The sequence below is a fragment of the Solanum pennellii genome, chromosome 9, assembly GCF_001406875.1.
Source record: "Solanum pennellii chromosome 9, SPENNV200".
Lineage (NCBI taxonomy): Eukaryota > Viridiplantae > Streptophyta > Magnoliopsida > Solanales > Solanaceae > Solanum > Solanum pennellii.
In genome coordinates, this window is record NC_028645.1 from 76043527 (window position 1) to 76066992 (window position 23466).

At 30.0% G+C, this 23466-nt stretch overlaps 1 protein-coding gene across 1 annotated transcript; it reads right to left on the reverse strand.

The window, feature by feature from the left end:
• Positions 1-3289: 3289 nt before the first annotated feature.
• LOC107029399 (F-box/kelch-repeat protein OR23) lies at positions 3290-8037 on the reverse strand. Its single transcript, XM_015230801.2, has 2 exons — positions 6813-8037; positions 3290-3781 (listed from the first exon to the last, which is right to left on the reverse strand). The coding sequence occupies exons 1-2, from the start codon at positions 7766-7768 to the stop codon at positions 3490-3492; spliced, it is 1248 nt and encodes a 415-aa protein (XP_015086287.1). The 5' UTR covers positions 7769-8037; the 3' UTR covers positions 3290-3489.
• Between the last annotated feature and the right edge of the window lie 15429 nt (positions 8038-23466).

A 23466-nucleotide genomic window follows, 5' to 3' on the forward strand; every position in this document is an offset into this window, starting at 1 on the left:
TTTAAAATATATTAATACAATAGATTATAAGTAGTAATTTTTTAGGTATACAAAGTTAAACTATATATACACTATATATTGGTCTGATTTAAACTTGGTTTGATCGTTTATTTTGTTAATATCACATTAAATCAAGAATGATCATTTATTTTTTACGTCAAATCAAACGAAAAATCATTTTTTGATTAGATTTGAGTTGTCGATTTGATTTGTACACCTCCATTGTAAGGCTAATGTCAGAGTGAGCCTTGTAAGACTCACCAATCCATCCGTCTACATAAGATTCTCATAAAGGTGTCTCAATAATTGTAGTAAAAAAATAATAATTTGATAAACAATAAACTCTATTAGTACTCTAGGTAAAAGAATACGAATAAATTTGAGTCTATGTCCAAAATATAGCACTATTTTGAGACTTTTCTCAACTTATAACAAGCACAAATAATCCTTATGCCCCATAGAGGGACTACATTAGGATTTTTTTAAATATTACAAATGAAAGAATGATCAAACCAAAATTTTAAAAAAAATTCAAAAATAAATTATGAGTTGAGAACCATGGAATTCAAGGTTCAAAAGTAGAGACAAAAATATTAAGTAATTTCTTCTCATCTGTCTTAACTTTGTCAGACAGAGTTACTTAATACATGTGTTATTAGTAAAAGTTTACAAATAACCCTTGAAATTAATCGAGGTACGCCAAGTTGAACACGACACCATAGTTTTTTTTTTTAAAAAAAACGGGTATATAGCTGTACAAGACTCAAGTCTAATGAGTTATAGATCGAGTACTAAACCGGTTAAGAAACCCTAGAGTCTCTTTTGCTAAAAGCTCTATCATAGGAAGAAGGAGGAGGATGAACAACCACCCTCCTTCCTCGAGCAGAAAAGTTCTTCTGCTCGATAGTCCTGGCACTGAACGCTTTGCCTTCAGTGCCAGGATTAGGAGTAGGGGTACGGACGGGGTTGTAGAAAGATGGTAACAAAAGATGTTTATTTCTATTTCTCCATCCTTCTTCCTTTGGAATCCTAGATGTAGCTTCATTAGGTATGCTGCTTAATAGAATAACAAATGTTATTGTTATTATAATATTCCTATTTTGGGATCTCATATTTATGATTATACAAAATAAAAGTTTATAATAGGGGGGTCTATTTATATGCATGAAATATTGAAACAACAATGTTTCAAGTCTTTTTCCTTTTTATTGACTGTTGACGAGAAGAGTTTTAATTAAAAAAAGTTGGAAATTGAATGGGTCAGGCCCATCATGGAGAGAAATGACTATCTAATGACGGGCAATATACGTAATTATTACTATCTAATTTTGATTTGAATCGTTAAAATCTTGTCAATCAGGAAATGAACTTTTTTATATATAATTACGGTAGGAACGCTCTAAATTAATATTGTCGAGATCATAAAATATTATTATTTAATTCAAGGTTTATTTTAATTAATAAATTTAGTATTCATTTAAAGAGTGTTTTTTGTTATTCAATGAAGGTTATTTTTTTAATTATATTAAAATTATTATTTCTTATTAATCTGTATATCATAATTATTGAATTAATACAAGAAATAAATAATTCATGATTTCGTTTATCGCAATAATATTAGGGGAATCATATGACTAATTAGGGGAAAAATCAGTAACTTTTTTTCACTGCCCAAATCGAAACCAAAGAAAATCTTTTTATCTTAGGAAGTAGAGTAAAAATCTAGAAGGTTCTGCTGTAGTTTTAAATTGTGTAGGGTTCATTAGAAAAAAATTACCTCAGGGGTATCAAATTAGTGCTATGGGTTAAATCTCAACGAGTTACTAAATTAATTCATAATATGTTCAAAATTTGTCGGATTATGAATTGTGATTAACAAATTTAATCCAAACTAATAAAGCTTAAATTAGTGAAACTGAGTCCAAAATTTTATCATTGTTGTCGAAAAATTACGTTGATTTATTAAAATTCAAGTTTAAAAAATTGTGAAGAGATTAGTCTTTCACAACTTTTCCTTAATATTATCTTTCAAAAATCATATATAGATAATTCTTATTTGATATTTTAATGCAACAAAAATTGGTGGCTAGCATTAATTGGACAATTGGAATGTTTGAATAAAACAACTTACTGTATTATGCATGTGTTTTTAGGCAACAAAGAAGAGACAATTAAGAAAAATAGCACAGCAGCCAAGAATTGAAGTCCGCAGACTATGGAAGTTTTATATATTTTTTGTCTCAATTTATACTATACACAGGCACGACATATTATTATATTTAGTATCAAATCATTTTATTTTTAACGTGATGATTTTAGTGTCACACAAATTGACAAACGTCTGTGACTTAATTTAAACCACAAATTTCAAATCTTCCTTACTTAAACTCCGTGCCTAGTCAAAGTACATCGATCCCCACTAATTTCTGTTTCCAGGAACCAACTTAGATAGCGCAGCCATTGACGCAGAGGCTTTTTATTTATTACTACAAACAAAGGTTTCAAATTTGTACTAAGTTTCCTATTGATTCAGTCAACCCAGTGCTACCTACATAAATAATAATACCACCAAATATTGTTACTTTTCTTTATAATTTGTGACTATTCAATTCAAGTGACTGGTGTCTCCAATTTAAGAGGGAAAAAAAAGTGCTCTACCAGAGATATGTGAACCTCATCTGTATACAGAGCTCAAACATAACATAATACTCCCTTGATATCAATTTATATGATACCATTTGACTTAAAACAAAATTAGAGAAAAAATCGGAAAACGTTTATTTATCATCGGAAACAGAACTTACACATTAGGGTGGCTACAAAAAGAACAATTTCAAAGATACAATGTGAATGTCAACAACAGTCCCTATCTAAGAAGAGAGTGACAAGCAAAAACCAGAATTCAACTACTTTTTTCGAGGAGGAAGGGAGGGGAGGGGGTTGAGGTTGGGTGATGGACTAGAACACAAACTCAAAGCAAAGCACAAAAAGTTTCCAACTGGAGGTTGGAAACTAATTTCTTATTTAGGGGCAGCAGATTCTATGGCAAAAGATGTTGCTAGAGAGGATTCAAATAACAATCAGTTGCTAAAGCAGAAGGCAACCGGATAGACAACGGAAAGAAAAGGCATCACAGTTCAAACTGCTGATGCCTGAACAGAATATAAATCCAAAACAACATAAAGAAACTGAACTACGAATCAAAGTTCAAAATATGAAGAGGATAAACTGCAGGAAGACTATAGAAAGGGAATGTGTTGTGTGTGATGGAGAGCAGAACATGGAAGTGTTTCGTAGAAACAATTGATAAAAGTAAAGAGAAAGAGATGAGAAGAATTACATTTATTACAGTTGCATTTACAGTACTAACTCCGACAATAAGAACATGTCAATGCAAGATATACACAACGCCATTCACAATAGGTAACGAAGGAGTATCCACTAAACCAAACAACTGCTTCATAGGCACACCAATGCAACAATATAGATCTACAGACGAATGGTGCACATAACTGCAGTTTTGAAATCCAAAGGGTGATGAAATGGTGACCTTGTAGTGACAGACCTCCATGACTTCGTCCTAGGATGGTATATTTGTACAAGCATAGTTGCTGACCTTTTCTGCTGCCTTAATCTTTGGCACTCCTTTGATTTAACCACGTTTAAATGAGTCATCACATGCAGCTCCCCATCCAATGCAACAAAGCCAACAGAGGATTCATCAGATGCTTTTCTTGGCAGACTTGTTTCCTTTACCCAACTATTGGAAGCCATTTTATAGCTACAAATGCAGCAAAGGACAAGAAAAATGTAAGATACGAAACACTAACTCCATGTAGACACTGACAAATTGACGAAATTTCCAAGTATTGTGCAACTAACAGAGTATAGGCGGTAGTCAGATGCTAATAGGCAATCAGACCCAATAGAAACTGTTCTAGCTAAATTAGGGTTGAATATAAATTTGATGAATCAGATGTATATGCATATTACCAAGAGCTCCAAAAGTTTTCTTTCAAAGAAAAAATCCTGAAAGCTGAAATTCAACATCAAATAACCCAAAGTTTCATCACGAGGTTTAACAGAAAATACATGGATAATACACTTCTAGTTTAGAAGCTTTCTAAAAGCTGTATACTTTAAAGACTTCATATGATAGTGGTGAACCAACACAGCCACAAAATAAATAAAATTTTAAAAGAGCACATTGTAATACACCCAAAAATATAATCAAAAAGTTATCTTTTTCCGGTTTGCTATAACCGTCCGACATCGAAGGATCTGTTGGTATCTTCCATGAAACAGAGACCAATGATGCACCCAAGAAACATTAATTTGAGAAACCTCAGAACAAACAAGCTACAGTCAGATCAACCACTTATTCATATCATACTCCTTGTAAACAAAAACAAATGTAGACATATTCCTGAAGAAATATTATGACTCATACAAAAAAAAATTGAGTCTTCAAGTTCATATTATAATATGAACAATGAGCTGTTCTTCACCAATACAACAGAACTCAACATAATGTTTCACCACTTTGTCCACTATTCGTATACCATAAAAGTTCAATAAATTTTCAAATTACATGCAATAAAACAGGACACATGAGCATTCTTGCATTTCAAAAAGATACGCACACACATACACATATATATACCACTTGCTAACTGTGTTTCAGGTAGATAGGCGAGAAATGTTTATTCCATGTAAAAGAAGTGAATTGAACCTACTTCACTAAGAAATTATTGACGTACAATTTCAGCCAATCCTTTTTTTGCCCATACCCAACGAAATCTATATGATGTCGAGGAATGATTTATCTGTTGGCATCAAAAACTTTTAAAACCCACCAATGTGGTCATCAGTTAAACAACGGTCTAAAGACGAGTCACAAACTATATCCACTTACATTTAGTTCCATTGACTAATATGGTGTTCAATAGAGGAACCAAACAGATTGCTGTAATCACAATAAGGGGGAAAAGGCTAAATACCCGTATAGCCCCTTAAACTCGGCGAGTTTTGTAAGTTAAGACACTCCAAGTTAACTAGTGACCAGATAGACACTTTTACTTGACAAAAGTGTCTTGTGAACAATTGTATCTATAAGAGTGTCGAATATTAAATGAGCAAATTAACTAATGACAGATGTAATTTTTTCTAAAAAGATATCACATGGTAATTATATTTTTAAAACGTTAAAGCAACAATAAAGAAAGAAAAAATACATGATAATCCTCAACTGCACACTACTCCACCGTTCCATCTTTTCACTACCATTTTTAGCCTCCTCCACTGAAGACCCACAATCTAAGAAGCTCAGAAACTCTCTATGAGTGGTGCTTTAAATTTTGAAGAGGAACAGAAGATGAAAGAAAAATCGAAGAGGAAGGCGAGAGGTCACCAAATTAGTTTCAGAGATGGCTAAAAATCTTACAGTTTAAAGATTACGCAAAAAAGTGGCATTCTAAATGTTAGTATATTCTTCATTGATGATTAGCTTAGGTTCCTGATGATATTATCTTCATAAAAGGATAAGTATGGTTATTGCTTAATTATTTTCAAATAATTTACTTCCCTTTGCAAAACCATAAGAGATAGAAATAACTTGAGATTTTTAGGGAAGCTTCGACACTTGTTTCCAGCGTTGAGAGGTTTGCCAAGGGGGCAGAGAGTCACAATAACAATGGCAATAAAGGAAAAGATCATTTATGGGAGTAACATACAATGGATTTGGTTGATCTTTTATTCATTAATGTTGCCCATGAATGAATTGGGTGTTGTCTGTGGCATTTGGATTTCTAATTTCTTTTCCAGTCTTGGATGAGGTATGTAAACTTGATTGAAGGAGTTAATGCAAAATGAAAAATTACAGAATTACAAAAGTCTCAAGGAAACATTGCCAACAATCATTTCAATGAGTCTACGGAAGGCATCTGGATAAGAAAATTGAGACAAAAAACCTAACGAGCTTTTATTCTTGGCTTTTGGTTGAAAACAGTTTGCAACAAAATGAAAAATATAAAGTTCTTTTTTTTGTTAAAAGTTGTACATCGAAGATCAGCATCGAGAATATTCTGTCCCGTGAATTGAGTAATCAGCATAGAAAGTAAATCGAAAGAAAAGGAAAATAATTTGGTAGAACTCTTCCGAATTTTCGACAAAACTGGGTCAAATTTAAGTACAGATAAAAAGGAGAAAAGTGATTTGTACGCATCTGTCTATACATTTATGAGAGTCACCCAATATCTCTTTTCAGTTCTCACAGGATATAGTAGCAAACCGGTTTAGTTAAGTGCACACCAAAATTGAACACCACCATTATCCAAAAGAATTAAACCAAACTTCACTCTACTGACTAACTCTAATAAAAATATTTCAACTAATCAAAAGAAGAAAACATAAATCACAAATCAGGGCATCAAACAAACATACCAAATTGTCACCTAGTGCTTAATTCCATGCCTCTTTTACTATGTTATCCACCCCTTTCCCGGTAAAAAGACACAACATCTAGGTAGGATATTTCACCAAAATTGACTCTTAGATGCACAATGTATTAGACTTGTCATAGTGATGTTGCAATGACTACGCTAGATGTGTGGCTCCTTAATTTACTGAATTTCAGTCAATGAATCAAACAAACCTCAATGCAAACTAGTCGGTGTAAGTAGTATGAATCTTCTAAGTCAATTACATAATTTTCGGGTGCATAAGATTCCAATACTATAAATTAAATCATTCTTAAAGCTTAATAAAGGATAATCTGAAACTAACAGTTTCATAAAGCTATTCCACTACTATACCTGAAAATATCTCCTCGGTCGAGCATGAATACCGCAGGAGGTTCCGAAGGCACATCCTCAAGCACCACAATCTTTCCAAGCTTCCACCTTTCCCCTTCTTCCCACATATCCCCAAGCTCCCTCCACTTCCCACCATTCTTCATTTCCATCACTAAAACATCCCTATAATATTGATCCACAGGAAACACACCCGAGACTGTCCTCGACTCGCCATATCCACCCATCACCCAAAATTCTCTCTCCTCTCCATTCCCAACAAAGAACCCAACACACCCTGCTCTAAACCTAGGTAACCCATCCAATGGAACCCACTCATCTTTCCTAATATCATACATCTCCACTGAACTCATCCTACTACCAGCCGCCCCAAACATCGTATGCCGAGACCCACCACCCGCCACCAAAATCTTATCCAAATTAGGTGCCGCAGCACAGGCAAAACTCCCCCTAGGGTTAATCATAGGCGCCAACGTCTCCCATGAAGAACTCCCAAAATCAAACCTAAACGCAGAGGATGAAGGACATGGGTAATCAAGAGGGTAAGATCGTGTATCAAAAAGCGACCCACCTAACACATACAAATGAGAGCCGATACAAATCGATGTAAAATTACAAAGCCCATATACATGAGGGTTACAAGGCATCGGTGGAAGTGGAGACCACGCAAGATTTCTAGGGTCAAACAGGTAAGGCGAAGCAATTAAAGGATCTTGTGGGAATATACAGAGAAGAGGAGACAGGGTAGATGGTGGGAGATGCTTTTGCCGCAGAGAAATGATGATTTTGGAAGAGAAAAATTGCTTCCATGATTTACAAATGGATTTAAGACGTGAATGATGAGAGTAAGGAACGAATACAAGTATAATCGCTGCTAAATCGTTTGGTAGACCAGGGATTATAGTTGGGTTTAGGGTTTGTAGTTGATTTGTAACAGTTGTTGAAGAAGGAGGAGCCATGGGTTAATCTGAATGAACCCCACGTAACAATTTTGCTTCTGTATGAAAAAAAACCCAATCTTTTTGTGGAAATTTAAACATAGAGAGGATAAGAGACTCTACCCTGTTCAATCAACAGAGTTTTTCTGGTATGTCATCAATGGCGGTTGAGACAATTGAAGAAACAGAGATACTGGGTGACTCACTATGAGAGGGGCTGCCTGTGGAGTTTGCTTCTCTAACAACTTTTTGACTTGTAAAAACAAAAAATATACCACACAGACAACATAAACTTCTGACTTTGAGAAAAAACAATAAATTATACATATTTGACATGTTTTTTTGTAAAATTGTAATTAAAGAGTTATCAGAAAAAATCATTAAACTTGTTATCTTGGGACATAGAGTTAAAATTAGAGAATTTCCCAAAAAAAAGAAATAAGCACAGAAAAATTAAAGTAGACAAAAATATTCATAAGTGATTGTGGTTTATTAAAATTAGAGAATTTCCCAAAAAAGAAATAAGCACAGACAAATTAAAGTAGACAAAAATATTCATAAGTGATTGTGGTGTAAAGTGTGAAATAGCACAAATGAATATATTTTTATAAAGAAAAGTGTAAATTACATAAATCTCATAATTTTGATATGAAATAATAATCTATTCCTCATAAATTTTTAATTATATAAATTCATTTAAAAAATATCGGATACATAATTGAAGCTCAGGTATATAATATGCAACTCATATATTAAATATTGGCTCAAATACATCAGTATGTAGCTCAGATATATTAAAAATTAGCTCGAATACATTAAATATTGACTTTAATTCATAAATATGCAGCTCAAATACATTAAAGATATAAGAGATTTTGAAAAATTTTAAAAATAATATGAAATAATAGAAATAAGTGAAATAAAAGACGTGTATATCTTTTTTTTAAAAAAAAATAATAAAAAGATTATTATTGATAGCCAAATATTTAGACCTATATAGCACTTAAAGGTAGATGAGCCACCTTCCTCTAAAGCCTCAAACATACACAAATTTAGTTACAAAATTTTTGAAGCAAGTATCTACAATTACTTGCTTTCCTATTATCCTTTTAAGTAATTCACTCTTTTTACTATTTTTTTCTTTATTTATATGATTGTAATCTCCGTATTATTATTATTTTTTTTTAATCGCTTCCAATTTTTTGCTCTTAAATGTGTGGTGGATTCAGTCTCCCATATAACGATTGATATTTTCTTTCTTATATTGCTTCTAGTGTCTTCCTTTTATACATTTTAGGGATTGTGTCACATTTTTTCTTTATATTTGATATTTGATTAAATTTTTCGTACTTTTTTCATTTTTATTGTCCAAACACACTGTAAATAAATGTACTTAAGTCTATAGTTTGCTTTCTCCATATAGACAACACTTATTATCTTCGAGTAATATTTTTAATTTGATTATTCTCTCTTTAGTTAGTAGTTTTTCCTGCCAGATAAAATTAACATGATGTTTTTAAAATCTAAAAATCAATTTAAAGATTTTTTTTTAAAATCTAGTAAATATATTATGTTAATGGAAAGAGAAATACGTACTATTGGTTAGACATCACATGTTCACCATTTTAAATATATATATATATATATCCTATATCATAAAATTAATTATAAAACTTATCGCTAATTTAATATTAGTCAGCAATAAAGAAAAGAAAAAAATTAGATAAAGTATCACTGCGTGTGATTTATTTCAACCAATATAATGCAAAGTGCACTTTGCCACTTTATCTTATTTTCTCTGTGCGAAATGCACCGACTTCTTGATGCTTCTTTCTGAATCAAAATCAAATAAAAAATAATTTTTAAAAGTAATATTGTAGAATACGAAATATATAAGTAAATAAGAGGAGAAACTCAAACACGAGTCAATTCCCTAAATGGTCATCCAAGTTAAGGGAATTGTATTAAAATATCATTTATATCTCATTTAGAACTAAAATATTATTCAATTATCACTATTTTCCTCCAAATATACTTGACAATTCAAAAACATCACTCTCTCCTAGTTGGCATGACATGTCATTAATATCTTTTTTTAATAATAGACTAATTTAATTCATTAAACTCATTTAACTAAAATAATGATCAAATTATTTTTAATTAATTTATTAAGAATAAATTTTCATATTTAAAATCTTTTATCATAATTAAACTTTTTATTTTTTATGTTATGCAAAATGCATTTTTAAAAACGTACTATAATCTCATCAATTTTCAATACTTACATTCAAAAAATATTGATATACAAATCACTCATGAACACTAATTTACTTCAATTAATAATAAATTGTATAGTAAATCAATAATATTAGAGGCCGATTAATTATTAAAAAAATAATTATTTGGGTGCTTTGAAATCCACGTATACTTACAATATCTTTTTTATAAGAAAATAGTAAGTGAATAATATTAATAGAAAATAAAATTTTGATCTTTATTTATCAGTATATTAATCTCATATAATATGTATACTATCGAATTAAATTAGCAAATTCAATTAATTATTAGTTTATATATTGATGTTTAATTGTATGAAAAGTTATAATATAATATAGAATAAACGGATAAAAATAAAAATAAAATTAAAAAAAGTTAAACAATAATTTTCTCTTTCTTACCAATTTTTTTGTCAACCTTGCAAATTTATCTAAATACTTTTATTTAAAAAATTGTTTAAAATTTTCAAATAATTTAATTAGGAATTTAAAAATTATCAGGTAATAAGTGTACATTGAGATTTTTTAATTGAATTTTGTTAGATGACAGTATATAAAGTTACTAGACTTTTTAAATGACTTTTCTTATAATCTTCGTAAATTCTCATGTAATTTATATATTTATTTTGTAGAGACATAAGTTTGATGAATTAAATATGTCTATTATTTTTTTAAAATGATTATTTAATGACAGGGCATATCAAATAGAATTTAAGGAGATTTTTGAGGTATTTAGTATTTCTAATTGATAAAAAAATATAATATCGTTCACTTTCTTCTTCTTCTTTTTTCAAAAAAATAATATCGGAAGCATGAATTGCAAAATATACAATTAATATTATTATAATAGTTAATTGACCTTTAATATTATTGATTTATTATAATACTTATGATTAATTGATGTAAATTAGCATTCATGATTCATTTATATATCAATATTTTTTTAAATGTATGTGTTTATAAGTATTCAAAACTGATGAAATCATAGTACATTTTAAAAACGTATTCATCATAACATAAAAAAAATAAAAAGTTTAATTGTGAAAAAAGAAAATAAAAAGTTTAATTGTGAAAAAAGATTTTAAGTATGAAAATTTTTTCTTAAGAGATTAAAAATAATATGATCATTATTTTAGTTAAATAGGTTCAATGAATTAAATTAGTCTATTATTTAAAAAAAAACTTTAAAGACAAGTCATGCCAACTAGGAGAGAGTGATGATTTTAAAGTGATGATTTTAAGTGTCAAGTATATTTGGAGGAAAATAGTGATAGTTAAGTGATATTTTGGTTCTAAATGAAACATAAATGATATTTCAAGATAATTCTCTTAACTTGGGTGACCATTTAGGAAATTGACTCCTTAAACACAGATTATTTAACTATATAGCTAGTTATATTATTACTCATTAACTATTTGCTTTACTTGTAAATATCTTTATTTGATTCTAAGTGTTTTCATGTCATAAGTTATTTAGTATTACAGAAACTTTATGTTCCAACAATATCATTTATTTTACTATTTTAAAATTAGGTGGTAAAAAATTAAAAGTAGAACATTAGGATTGTATCACCATTATGTATATCATGTATATCAATGTTCACCATTCATGGTTTTTTACTGAATCAAATGATAATCTGGTTGAGATTATATGTATTGTTCGATTACTGTTAGGAGCCAGAATTATATGTATTGTGTTTATATTAGGAGTAGGTTGAGCATAACCTAGAAAGGAAGAAGAACGAAGATTTATTCATTGATGATCAAATATCATGATTCAAATCATCGAAGTTATAATCGCATCAATATCCCAAATATTCCTAATCTAAGAGAAGAATCATTTTGGATTTTAATCATTTTCTAATATTAGCTAGCACTAAGAAGAATCCGAAAAGTTATAATCATAAAGAAGTCTTGAATAACCACAGTGAGAGAACACAAATAATATTACCTCTAAATCTTTTAGGCAACAAAATTTCAACAAAACACAAAGGTGTAAGTTATTACATAAATCATGTCTAGTATATCAAGTTACACAAATCTTTTAAGCGTTTCATACATAAAATTTTGAATGCCAATATTCAATTTTGATAATTTGTTATTAAAACGTAATTTGAGTGATAGAAAGAAGAAAAAAGATGATGGATGTAGTACGTGAGGGTGGGGATGATACATACAGATGACTAATGAGAATTTTATTTGAAAGAGAGTAATGGTTGATGAGAGAGAATTTTTATATGTTAATTCACCATTATTTTAGGTGTTTAAATACAAAAATAATTAATGAATTCCATTTTTAAGCAATTTGTTTATTTGATTGTATCTTTTAAAATATATGGTATAAAATATAAAAAGTGTAATATAACTAATTGTCTGAAACCAGAGATAAAATTAGTATATATGATAGTAATGTATGTCTAATTAAGTAGTCTTTCCATCTTTTAAATTCTAGGGAAAATTAGTAAATTAGTCCAAAAAAAAAAACATATTTAGTAAAAATATCCATACTTTATAAATATTAGTAACAATGTCAAAAATGTCATTATTTTTAAAAACTTATGTATCTGTTATGAAACTATATGAAATTAGAAGACGAATTAAGTAGGGAGAAGAGAAAATAATTCTTATTTTTCTTGAAGTATATTCAGTATTCATTGATCTTTCACAAATCTTATTTACAATGAAGGAAACTCTTTATTTATTGGGTAACCTTACTTGGTCCCCAAGTAGGATTCCTAACCATATCCTACAAGGACTCCACATAATTATACATTCACTATAATACAAATTGGTTATAACACTCCCCCTTGAATGTCGGTAGATTATGTGCCTCGTTAAAACCTTACTAGATAAAACCCAGTTGGGAAAAAAATCCAGTGAAGGAAAAAGAGTACACATATCTAATAATACGCATTATGGATGCCTCATTAAAAACCTTACAAGGAAAATCTAGTGGGACAAAATCTTGTGAGGAAAAAAAGTACATCGCGTATTAACTCCCCCTAATGACAACATCAATTCAGAGATTAGAATCTTCGTTTTCCAAGCTTGTGCACCATCTTCTTGAAAGTTGTAGTTGGTAGAGACTTGGTGAAAAAATCAACAATGATATTACTTGAACAGACCTCTTGCATGTTGATATCACCATTCTTGGGAGCTTATGAGTGTAGAAAAACCTTGAAGAAATATGTTTTCTTCTATTTGCTTTTATGAATCTTTCTTTCAGGATCAAAGATTTCTGCAAGTTCCTTACTTTGACTTCTTTACACAAATAATTTATTGCCTTTTGAAAACTCTTCAAGAGTTTCAATTCTAGTTATCAACTAGCATAACAATACTTGTATGTGTTCTATGCATTTTGAATCTATTTAATCTTTATGAGGATGATAGACAAGTTTTCCAAAAAATTGTATATGCTATAAATTTGAACCCATTGTATATTTTCATTTCAATTTTGTCAAGTGACAACTCAATATTAGATGTATGACATCTTCTAGTGCCTAGATTGCAAGTCAAATAAGCTTTACGCTTACCAAGATGCATCATTCCACTTTTCACTTGATAATTATTTCTATACAAGCATGCTTTAATAGATGTAGAATTCATATCCTCATAATCTTTTACAATATTGCGCGCTATTGTATCAAAGATATCGTTATCGATATACCATTTTGCATTGATTCACAATACGACATAACTTATTGAGATCTCATCACTTCATTATTTTAGGTAGCTACCCCTCTCATGAGGTTTCATAAAGTGTTATGTCGCCCAAGAGCACATTATTATCTTATTATGATCATTTTGATTCTTCGATCCTCTCCCTTTTTTATAGATTATTTTATTTAGAATTGATTAGTCTATCATGCTTCATGCATGTCGTAGACTCTATGTTTAAGGGACATTCAATAGGAGTATTTATAACTTTTGTGTTGCTTATAATCTCCCCCTTATGTTAGACAAACTAACATATATGTAAATCGTTTGGAGAATCTATCTTTGTGCATCATTGTATATTCATTGATTATATACTACATACCAAAATAATCAGATGAAAAATATTTGGTCCTTGACCATAAATCAATTGAAAGAAAATCTGATCATAATTTATTGGTTTGATTACTTTTGTATGCGGCATCATATTTTAGATCAACACATGAAGCTTTATTTTCACAAGCAATGATTTCACTATCTCAGACATTTAATATCACAACATCTTGAGTATTTATCAATATTATCAAAGATAACTTGTCTTGATTACATATTCTGAAATTGTGCTCTTATCTCAATTATTTTTGCACAAACAATTTTGCGAATATAAAACTGCAAGTTGACAACAAATGCACATGTGATTATCTTATTGATGCATCTTTTTATCATATCACATGATAGGTAAACGGGTCCACATTCACCTTTTTTTTACTTTTCAGAATTTAGAGATTTAATCTCAACATTAGTTGATCCAATCAACTTGTCATGAGAACAAACAACAAAAGAATTCTTGAAGAATCTTCTAGTTTTTCAATGTATGTCCTTTACTCAGTATGCACATCTTTGGGATGAGCAAATTGTTCATGCCAACTAATAAATTTATTAGCACTCGTTACGTCATGTGCCTTTTGCTTTAATAATTTTCTAATTTACTATTATATGAGTAAATTTCAATTTTATTAATCCAAGAGAATTATTTCTTCTCAATTACTTCACCCTTTAGGTGAGTTGTGATCCCATCATTAAATGAACTAATCTGAAGAAAATTGTGCATGTAACATATTATTTGTACCAACATTTTTGCAAACATCAAGTTGCGAGATAATAATAGGCACACATGAGACCATATAGAAGAACATTTATTAGGACCATTAAATATTAAAATAATCCACTAAGTGGATGATTAGGTCCACAAATATCTGTATACGTTCCTAGAACGCAGAGAATTCAATCTCAACTTTCGTTTATGATGGTCTCACAATTAACTTGCCTTGTTTACAAGCAGTACAAGAAAATTCACTTCTAGCATGGTGGCTTATCACCTCATTCACTCTAAAGAATGGATTTGTATTTTTACCATTTATCAAAGGCTCTCATTCTTCATGAATGGAACACAATCATCTAAGTACATCAAATTTTGATAACTTAGTACCTCGTTCAATATTCATGTGCATCATTTAATCAATTGTCTTCTTTTAGACATTTATGAACTGCTACATTCACTTTGGGGAATGGATCTGCTTCAACGAGATATATTTCATAACTAATTTTATCAAAAACTCATTATTTCCCTTAGTCATCATAATATCATCAATATGGTGCATTGAGACTCAAACCCAACGTCTTATGTCATAAATCAATGAGGGACTTGAATCCAACATCTTTCATCACAAAGCATCAAGACTTCTGATGTCTTACCCTCTTGGTGCGATTGGACGTAAATTCATCGTCTTATTCTTTTGTTGCGATATAACTTAAATTCATTGTCTTACCCACAATGAGGCTCAACCTCAAGCCTTTGAAAATAATTGCAATTTTATCACTTTTGATGATCATTAATATGATTATATATTATAATTACACACAGAATTGAGATTATTAAATTCTTATAATCAACATTAGTAGTTCATAAATATAGCTTAATAGATCACATACCTCATATAAAGGTTGAAAACATACCTTTCACTAAATTGTGCTTATTCAATTATTAAAATAAATTAAGAAATTCTCTTCCCAATCGATTAAAATTAAACGTATAAAAAGTCAACAAGTCTCTTTAAATACTTACTTTAGATGGTACCTCCAAATCTGTCACATAAATAATTATAACATAAAGATAAATCATACCTTGAAGATACAAGAATCTTATTGCATAACTTATGCAAGATCTCTTTTGCACTTTTCCCTTCTTCTTCATAATTCTTTAAGAATAGAACAATCGTGCTGATAACGTGTTATGAAACTATATGATATTAGAAGACGAATAAAGTAGGGAGAAGAGAAAAGAATTCTTATTTTTCTTGAAGTATATTCAAAATTCGTTGATCTTTTACAAATCTTATTTACAATGAAGGAAAACTCTTTATTTATAGGGAAACCTTACTTGGTCCCCAAGTAGGATTCCTAACCATATCCTACAAGGACTCCACATAAATAGACATTCACTGTAATACAAATTGTTTATAACAGTATCCCAATTTTCCTCCAATTTTATCCCCCCTTTTCAATTAATTCTATATATCCTTATTTTTTTTTTAAAAATATTCTCTCTCATATTTATCTTTTCAAATTGTTAATTATCTCTCCCATTTAAATTTTCCTCCAACATTCAAGTTGCAAATATTTTTCTGCCATATATTTTGATTGTTTCTTTTTTTTGCAAGAGTTTTTAGATTAGATTCAAAAGGGACTCCTCAAAACACATGCCAATAAGTAAGTTTTTATTAATAAAGTATCTTTATAAAATCAGTTTTTTTAAAGTACTTTCATTTTGAATTTATTTATTAATTCTTATAGGAAACCTGATGATGATAAATATCGAAGCAAATCTACTAATTTTGGGTTTGAATATATGAATTTTGTTGTCGCATTTTCTGCTGACAAGAACTGGTTTTATACCATGTCACAACCAATGAAATGTTGGACTGATCAGGTACATTATGCATTTCAATTATTTAAGTAATACAATTTAAAAAACTTTCATATTATATAGACATGAACTTACAAATTGATTTTTACTGTTATTCAATCTATCGTTATCTTTCAAAGTGTGCAGATTTTATATTGTGTTTTATATATATGTAACAGCACATAGATGTAATTTTTTACTATTTACGCAAGAAGTCAAAATCAAGAGGCTTGGATCAATACAGATACACTACGGTCAATTGCTTGTTTAAGTCATATATCAACATTGTATATAACAGGTATTATATTGCTCCCGCAGATGGAACTCTGACTATACAACAACATATTGGTCGTGGTGTTGCTATATCTGGTTATGAAAGGTCTATAAAAGACATCATAAATGGATTTTTGATACTGGTTGCTTTACCTTGGCATCTAGTTGATGAGGTTTACATTCCTGTTAATTGTGGCAAAGATTTTCATCCGACTGTGGTTGTTTTGAAGAAAATGTTAATACGAGTGTATGACTCATCTGGTGGGTCAAGGAAAAGAGTGCATTTTGAAGAGATAAAATCAGTTGTCTGTAATGCTTTTAAACTATCTACATGATAGCGGCTTGATAAAACGGATAGAATTAATTGATTGTTGAGGCGTACAAAGATAAGGAAACTGGTGAACTGTTGGGTCCACAACATTCCTTTACCGTGGAATATGCTTAAGATATTATGCAACAACAAAGCGATAGCCTGTACTATTGTGAATCAATTTATACATTCAAATCCTTTTTAATGTATCTTCATTTTTTTTTTTGCAATGATTGTGGAATGTATGTAGCTGCTTATGCAGAATACTTGAGTGACGAAATCAAAATTCCATTTGTTAGTCTTCAGAGTGACTATCTTCACAACAGATACGGAACACTGTTATGGAAGTATGGTATGGACAAAGTAAAGGCTGGATATGTTAGTGATAGCGACGATCCAACAAGACCAAAGAGTAGGTACAATACACAGGCAGAAGGTGGATTGGATGATGTTAATTAGTTAGGTTTTTATTATGTTGAACTTACGTTAATTAATTTGTTGTATTACAACTTCTCTTTTACGTTTAATCTTTCTAAGTAGTTATTAATTTGAATAATTTCTTTTGTCAAATATTTGTCTCCAATTATATATGTTAATTAACAGTAACTATAAATTATTTTTATAAAAGTAAGATCTACAAAATAACTGAGATACCATATAAAATTTGTTCACAGTATACCTGATACTATATTTACACAATTATTACACAAAATGATACAAAATAATTTAGTTAAAATATCATAATTTTTCAGTAAATAACAAGATATGACACTATATTATAATCAGATACTAAGTATCCATAGATTTATTAAGTATCTGATACATATTTTAGTATCAAAAAATAAATTTTTGTATCTTAACAATTAATACAAATTAATGTAATCAATATATTATTTATCGTTCAGCAGTTTGAATCATATAGTACTCTATATGTATTTAGTATCGCTTATTGTTTTGCATTGGATGACAAAATTTTGTTACTAGATCCATTATATATTTACCATTTTATGTAAATGAGAATAAACAAGTTAGAAATTTGTCTGTGTCTTTACACTTCATATAATACAGTTAAAATTCGATATATTTAGTATCAATATACATTTTGTAGCTTGAAACAATCACAGGTTTTAATCACATCAAATGAAAAAGTTCAAATCTTATTAGCAAATTAAAAATATCTAGAAACATTATTACACACAAAGCATAAAAAAAGAGAAAAAATCATCAAAAATCTTTTGGAAAGAAGGTACATGTTCTTTTATTGTGACCTTCTTGTGCACAACGTCCACAACAATTAGTTTTTGTTGTTAGCTTTTCATCTGAATTTTTCTTTCTCTTTTTTCATGGTCTCCTAGGAATCTTTTTGTATCTAGGTGGCAAGACGACTTCTTCCAAAACACAGTTTGGAGCTGTCCAATTACTTTTGTTTGGCATTGGTTCTATTGGAATTGCATAAGTATTTGTTAATGCATCGTGTTTATAATAATCAGAGCAGTAGAGGTGTACATCTGTTATATTTTTCTTCTTCAAGACGGCTATTGCATTCGGACAAGGTATCTCGTTATGTTGAAATCTTTCACATGAACAAATTTCCCTCTCAAGACAAACAATGTATCTAATCCCACCTTCATACACTGAAAAAATAAACACAGAAGATGCACCAACCTGCACTTTTAAAAAAAAAATAGAGACACTCAACACTTATTTTATTTTATTTTGGTTAAACAATAATATAATAAAGATAATACAAATATGTACTTTCATTTTTGCACTTTTTGATGCGTCTAAAATCAATATTTGTTCAAATCTCCTCCCCAATGTTTCTTTTGTATAAGAAGCTATTTCTCTATTTTTGCAATTCCAAGAACCAAATAGAATTCTAACTTCTTCCAAAAAGTCTATAATAGGTAGTAGTCGTGCATCAACAAGGCAACCATTGATATATTCAGCTATATTTGAAGTCATCATTCTCTGCCGGTTTACTGTTGCATGAGACCTAGACCACCTTTCATACCCAGCATCTTGAAGATACTTTTTTTACTCTTCCATCTATTTTATTCAATTTAGCCATCAATTTTTCAAATCATCTTTTCTATAAGTCTTTGCCATTGAGTAAAACAGATCACTTAGAATGGTCCCGCTTCTCTTAAAGTTTGAACACACATTTTTTCAGAGGTGCCATATGCATGCAAAATGAGGAACACTTGGATAAACAATACTTACACCTTTCTTTATGCTTTTGTTTCTGTCAGATACAACACACATTTTTTCCTCTCACCAAATGCATTCTTAAACTGTTGAAAGAACCATGTCCATGAACAATCATTTTTCGTGTCAACAATTCCGTACACCAAAAGCAATATGCAACCTTTATATAGAAACACAAAATAATATAGAATAAATAATGTCTTACTATTAAGAAAATAATAAGATAAATTCACAATCAACATGCCATACCTGCTCCATCGAGTGTACTAGCAGACACAAATGTCCCTCGATAAGCTCCACTAAAATGTGAAGCATCAACAATAACAACTGGCCTATAATATTCAAAATCTCTCATCATTGGCCTTAATGATATGAAAAGATACATAAATTCGTTGTAATCAGACTTGTGCATCCTTATATATGAATTTGGATACACAGTTTCCAGCATATATATGTATCTTGGCATGTTTCTGTATCCATCAGCAGGTTTACCCCTTATAAGTTCCAATGCAAGCTCTTTTGCCCGCCATGCTTGCTGATAAGAAATCTCAACGCCATACATTTCCCTAATATTCTCAATTATATCGTTCGGAGCATGTTTCCTTTTACGATTTTCTAATTTTGGAGTTGTCACACCACTAACAAACCCAACAGTAGCTTGTACCTTACTTAATATCCTATCTCTCAATGGACATGTATGTTCATTATTAAAGTATATCACTATGAATGTCTCTGAATTCTTTCTAATAGAGACCTTCAATTTTCAACAACAATCATCTGAATGACAAACTAATACATAGTTGCAAATGCATAACATATATTTGTTATTTCTAAGGTTGACTGTTTTAATAAATAAATTAAAAATTAGAATATAATACATTATTTCAATTTCACAATAGAAATGATACTTTTATAATAAATGTATCACATTGTGATACTTTATTCTGTAAAGTAATTACAAATTTAATCTTTATTAGTTTATACATTTATAATGTGAAAGACATCAAAACGAACAATATACATTATACATACGACTACATGTAACAGATAATATTAGTGTATCATGCTAAACATATTACAAACAAAGTATATATTATTAAGAATATTAACATATAATTCTATAACATACCTTTTGTTATCATATCTTTTAACTTTAAATTGAAGTTATTCTTTATTTTGTAATTTTCCATTACCACCTTTAGAATTTGACTTATCCTTGTACATTTGATTCTCTTCCACAACTGAATTTTTGGTATCTGATATATACTTTTCAACATTCATTTCCGATATGTAATATGTGTCACCAATTTTTGATTTAACAATATTGAGAGCTTTTGCGTCGTTTTTTTCACCTTCCACACACACGATGACACCTGTTGTTGCATCAAAATTTAGTATCTCTTCAACACCTTTATCTGAAGTATCAATGCATAGAGGATACATTCTGAATCCCACCTCATGTTTCTTAATTTCTATGTACAATTTTAAACTCATATCAGTCTGAATACACAATGGAGACGAATTACCTTCAACAACATATCTAATATCGATATTTTTTTTCCGATTCATCAATACCCAACTCAGCCGCAATTGCTGAAAATAAGATTCATGAACGAAATATTTTCCCCAACCACTATCCCATCACCTTTGTATCGCTCATATATAACAGCACTTTCCCATATTCCAGAATGTCGTAACAAGATTGAAATATTCATTTTTGAATCTTCAGAAATTGCGTTACAGAATTTTTTTAAACAAGCTCAATTTTTTTCTCGAAGCATAATGTGAAGTTTTCACCATTTGAAATTCAATAATGCAATAAATTAGTTAGATGTTTATGCAGATTAAACGCTAAATTTGTTAAACGTAAACGTGAATGTGGGATAAATGTTATCCTTTTTTTACGCCGTAACTGTTAACAACAAACTAATTATTAAAGTGTCCGCCGCTATAATTTAAGTATCATTATGTCATTTTAAGTATCCGGATTACTCTTAAAAAAAGAAATTTTTGGTAAATATTGAAACCATAGGGATAGAATGTAATTTGTCCCTTAGACTATGTGATTTGCCTAACTTTTACATATTAAAAATATTATATATATATATATATATATAAAACTAGCTAGCTTTTTGTGAGAGCAATGGTAGATAATCAATATTTTCCCGCTATTTCCTACATTGACTATTATGTATATTTGTAAGTATTCACGGAAGTGTGTAATTCATAAATGTATTTTTATAAGTATCCACCGAAGTGTGTGATTCATAAATGAAAATTTGTATGTATCGATGTCGTGTTCATGGACATTAACGTTTGATACTTTTAGATACTCTTTCTAAGAGAGTACGTAATATTGTTCACTTTTTTGTTAAAGGGTCAACCCGTCCCAATCTATGACCCGCTTAGGGTTGAGTTGAACTGTTATTTTATATGCCCTTTAATTAAAATGGTCAGCCCATCCCAACCCATTTAGCTCTCTAGCCCGTTAGGATTGAGTTGGGTTGGGTTGGGCCAGCCCATTTTGACAGCTCTACCCATAACCATCCCTCTTCTTTTTTTTTTGGAAAGACCACCTAATTACACAAATATTTCTATTTATATTTACTAATTTTTTTCTATAATTTGAGATTATTATACTTTATCTCACCTATTAATAATTTCGTATTAGATTTCAACTCAGATATACCTATATACTTATTTTTTTTGCTACCAAGTACACCGAAATAGAGAGAGAAGTGAGTGAGAACAGAAGGAAGGCAAATGAAATTTGTCTATGCATCTCGCTAATCTAGTGGAATTTGCATGTATCTGTGATTCTAAATACCCGAGTAAGATAAGAGAGTGGTGACCGAGATGGGAGGGAGGCGGACAATATTTATATCCCCATATATATGCAATTTTTGTTTCTTCGATAATTTTGCAAATTCACTTGAATACAGCGTATTCAGAACAAATTACACTTAATGTTGACCACATGTATCTCGAGATATATGTATCTAGACGAATCTGGACGCACCAAAGTCTAGTTAGATTCGCAATATTATAAGCTAGCGTGTATAATTCCTAGTTAATGATATTTAAGTAAGTTATCCTTTATTTTATTTTTATTTTTTTTGAAAAAAAACATACCCCTCTAAATCATATAATGCCACCATGCCACATCATAAATGAATCAACTTTACAGGAGGAGGATGCAGGCTTAGGCTTAATTAAGAATAGATCAATGAAAACATTGTTTGTATACTAAATGACAAGATGATTTGGTAATGTTTGAGTGCAGTAGTAGTTAAGATCAGTCACGTAGTTATCAAAAATAATCTTCTTTTGATTTTAACTTAAGACTAATCAACACTTGAGCTGGTAAAGACTTTGTCAAAAAAGATCAAATCTATGTCCATCTCATGTTATAACGTGACGTTTGGTCTAAGACAATTTCTACTATTTTTTTTTTAGTATTATTAACTTGTTTGATTATTGGTTTGTAGTGAGAGGATTGATTTTAATTTGTTCAACATTAAAATAAGGATTGGAATTAGAGAGACAAGTTAACAAAAGGATGACAAGACCACAGGTCTTTCGTTTATGTTTTTGCGTTTTGTCTTCTCATTTCTTTTGAACCACTTCAATCCTTTTTGTCTCCTCATCAAAGTCAAGGACAAAATAAATTATTTGGCAACATTTAATGAGGAAATCACGGGATCAGGAGGTCAGGAGTTTAAGTTTTGAAAATAGCCTCTAAACGTAAAATGCAAACCTGGTGGTTAGATCCTTCACTAAACGCTATGCATGCATAGCGAGATCTTTAATGCACTGAACTGTTTTTTTTTATTAATTAAAATCAAACCTGGATTTTCCTACATATTTGGCCATGGAAAACTTTATATATAGTTTATACAAATACCCAAAAAGAATGTCATGAATTTTAGAATAATGTAAGGGCACTTGCCTAGTATTTAATACTAATATATACACAAAAGTGTCTTTATAAATAAATCAGCTGGCCTGCAATAGGAGCAGATATTCAAATGAG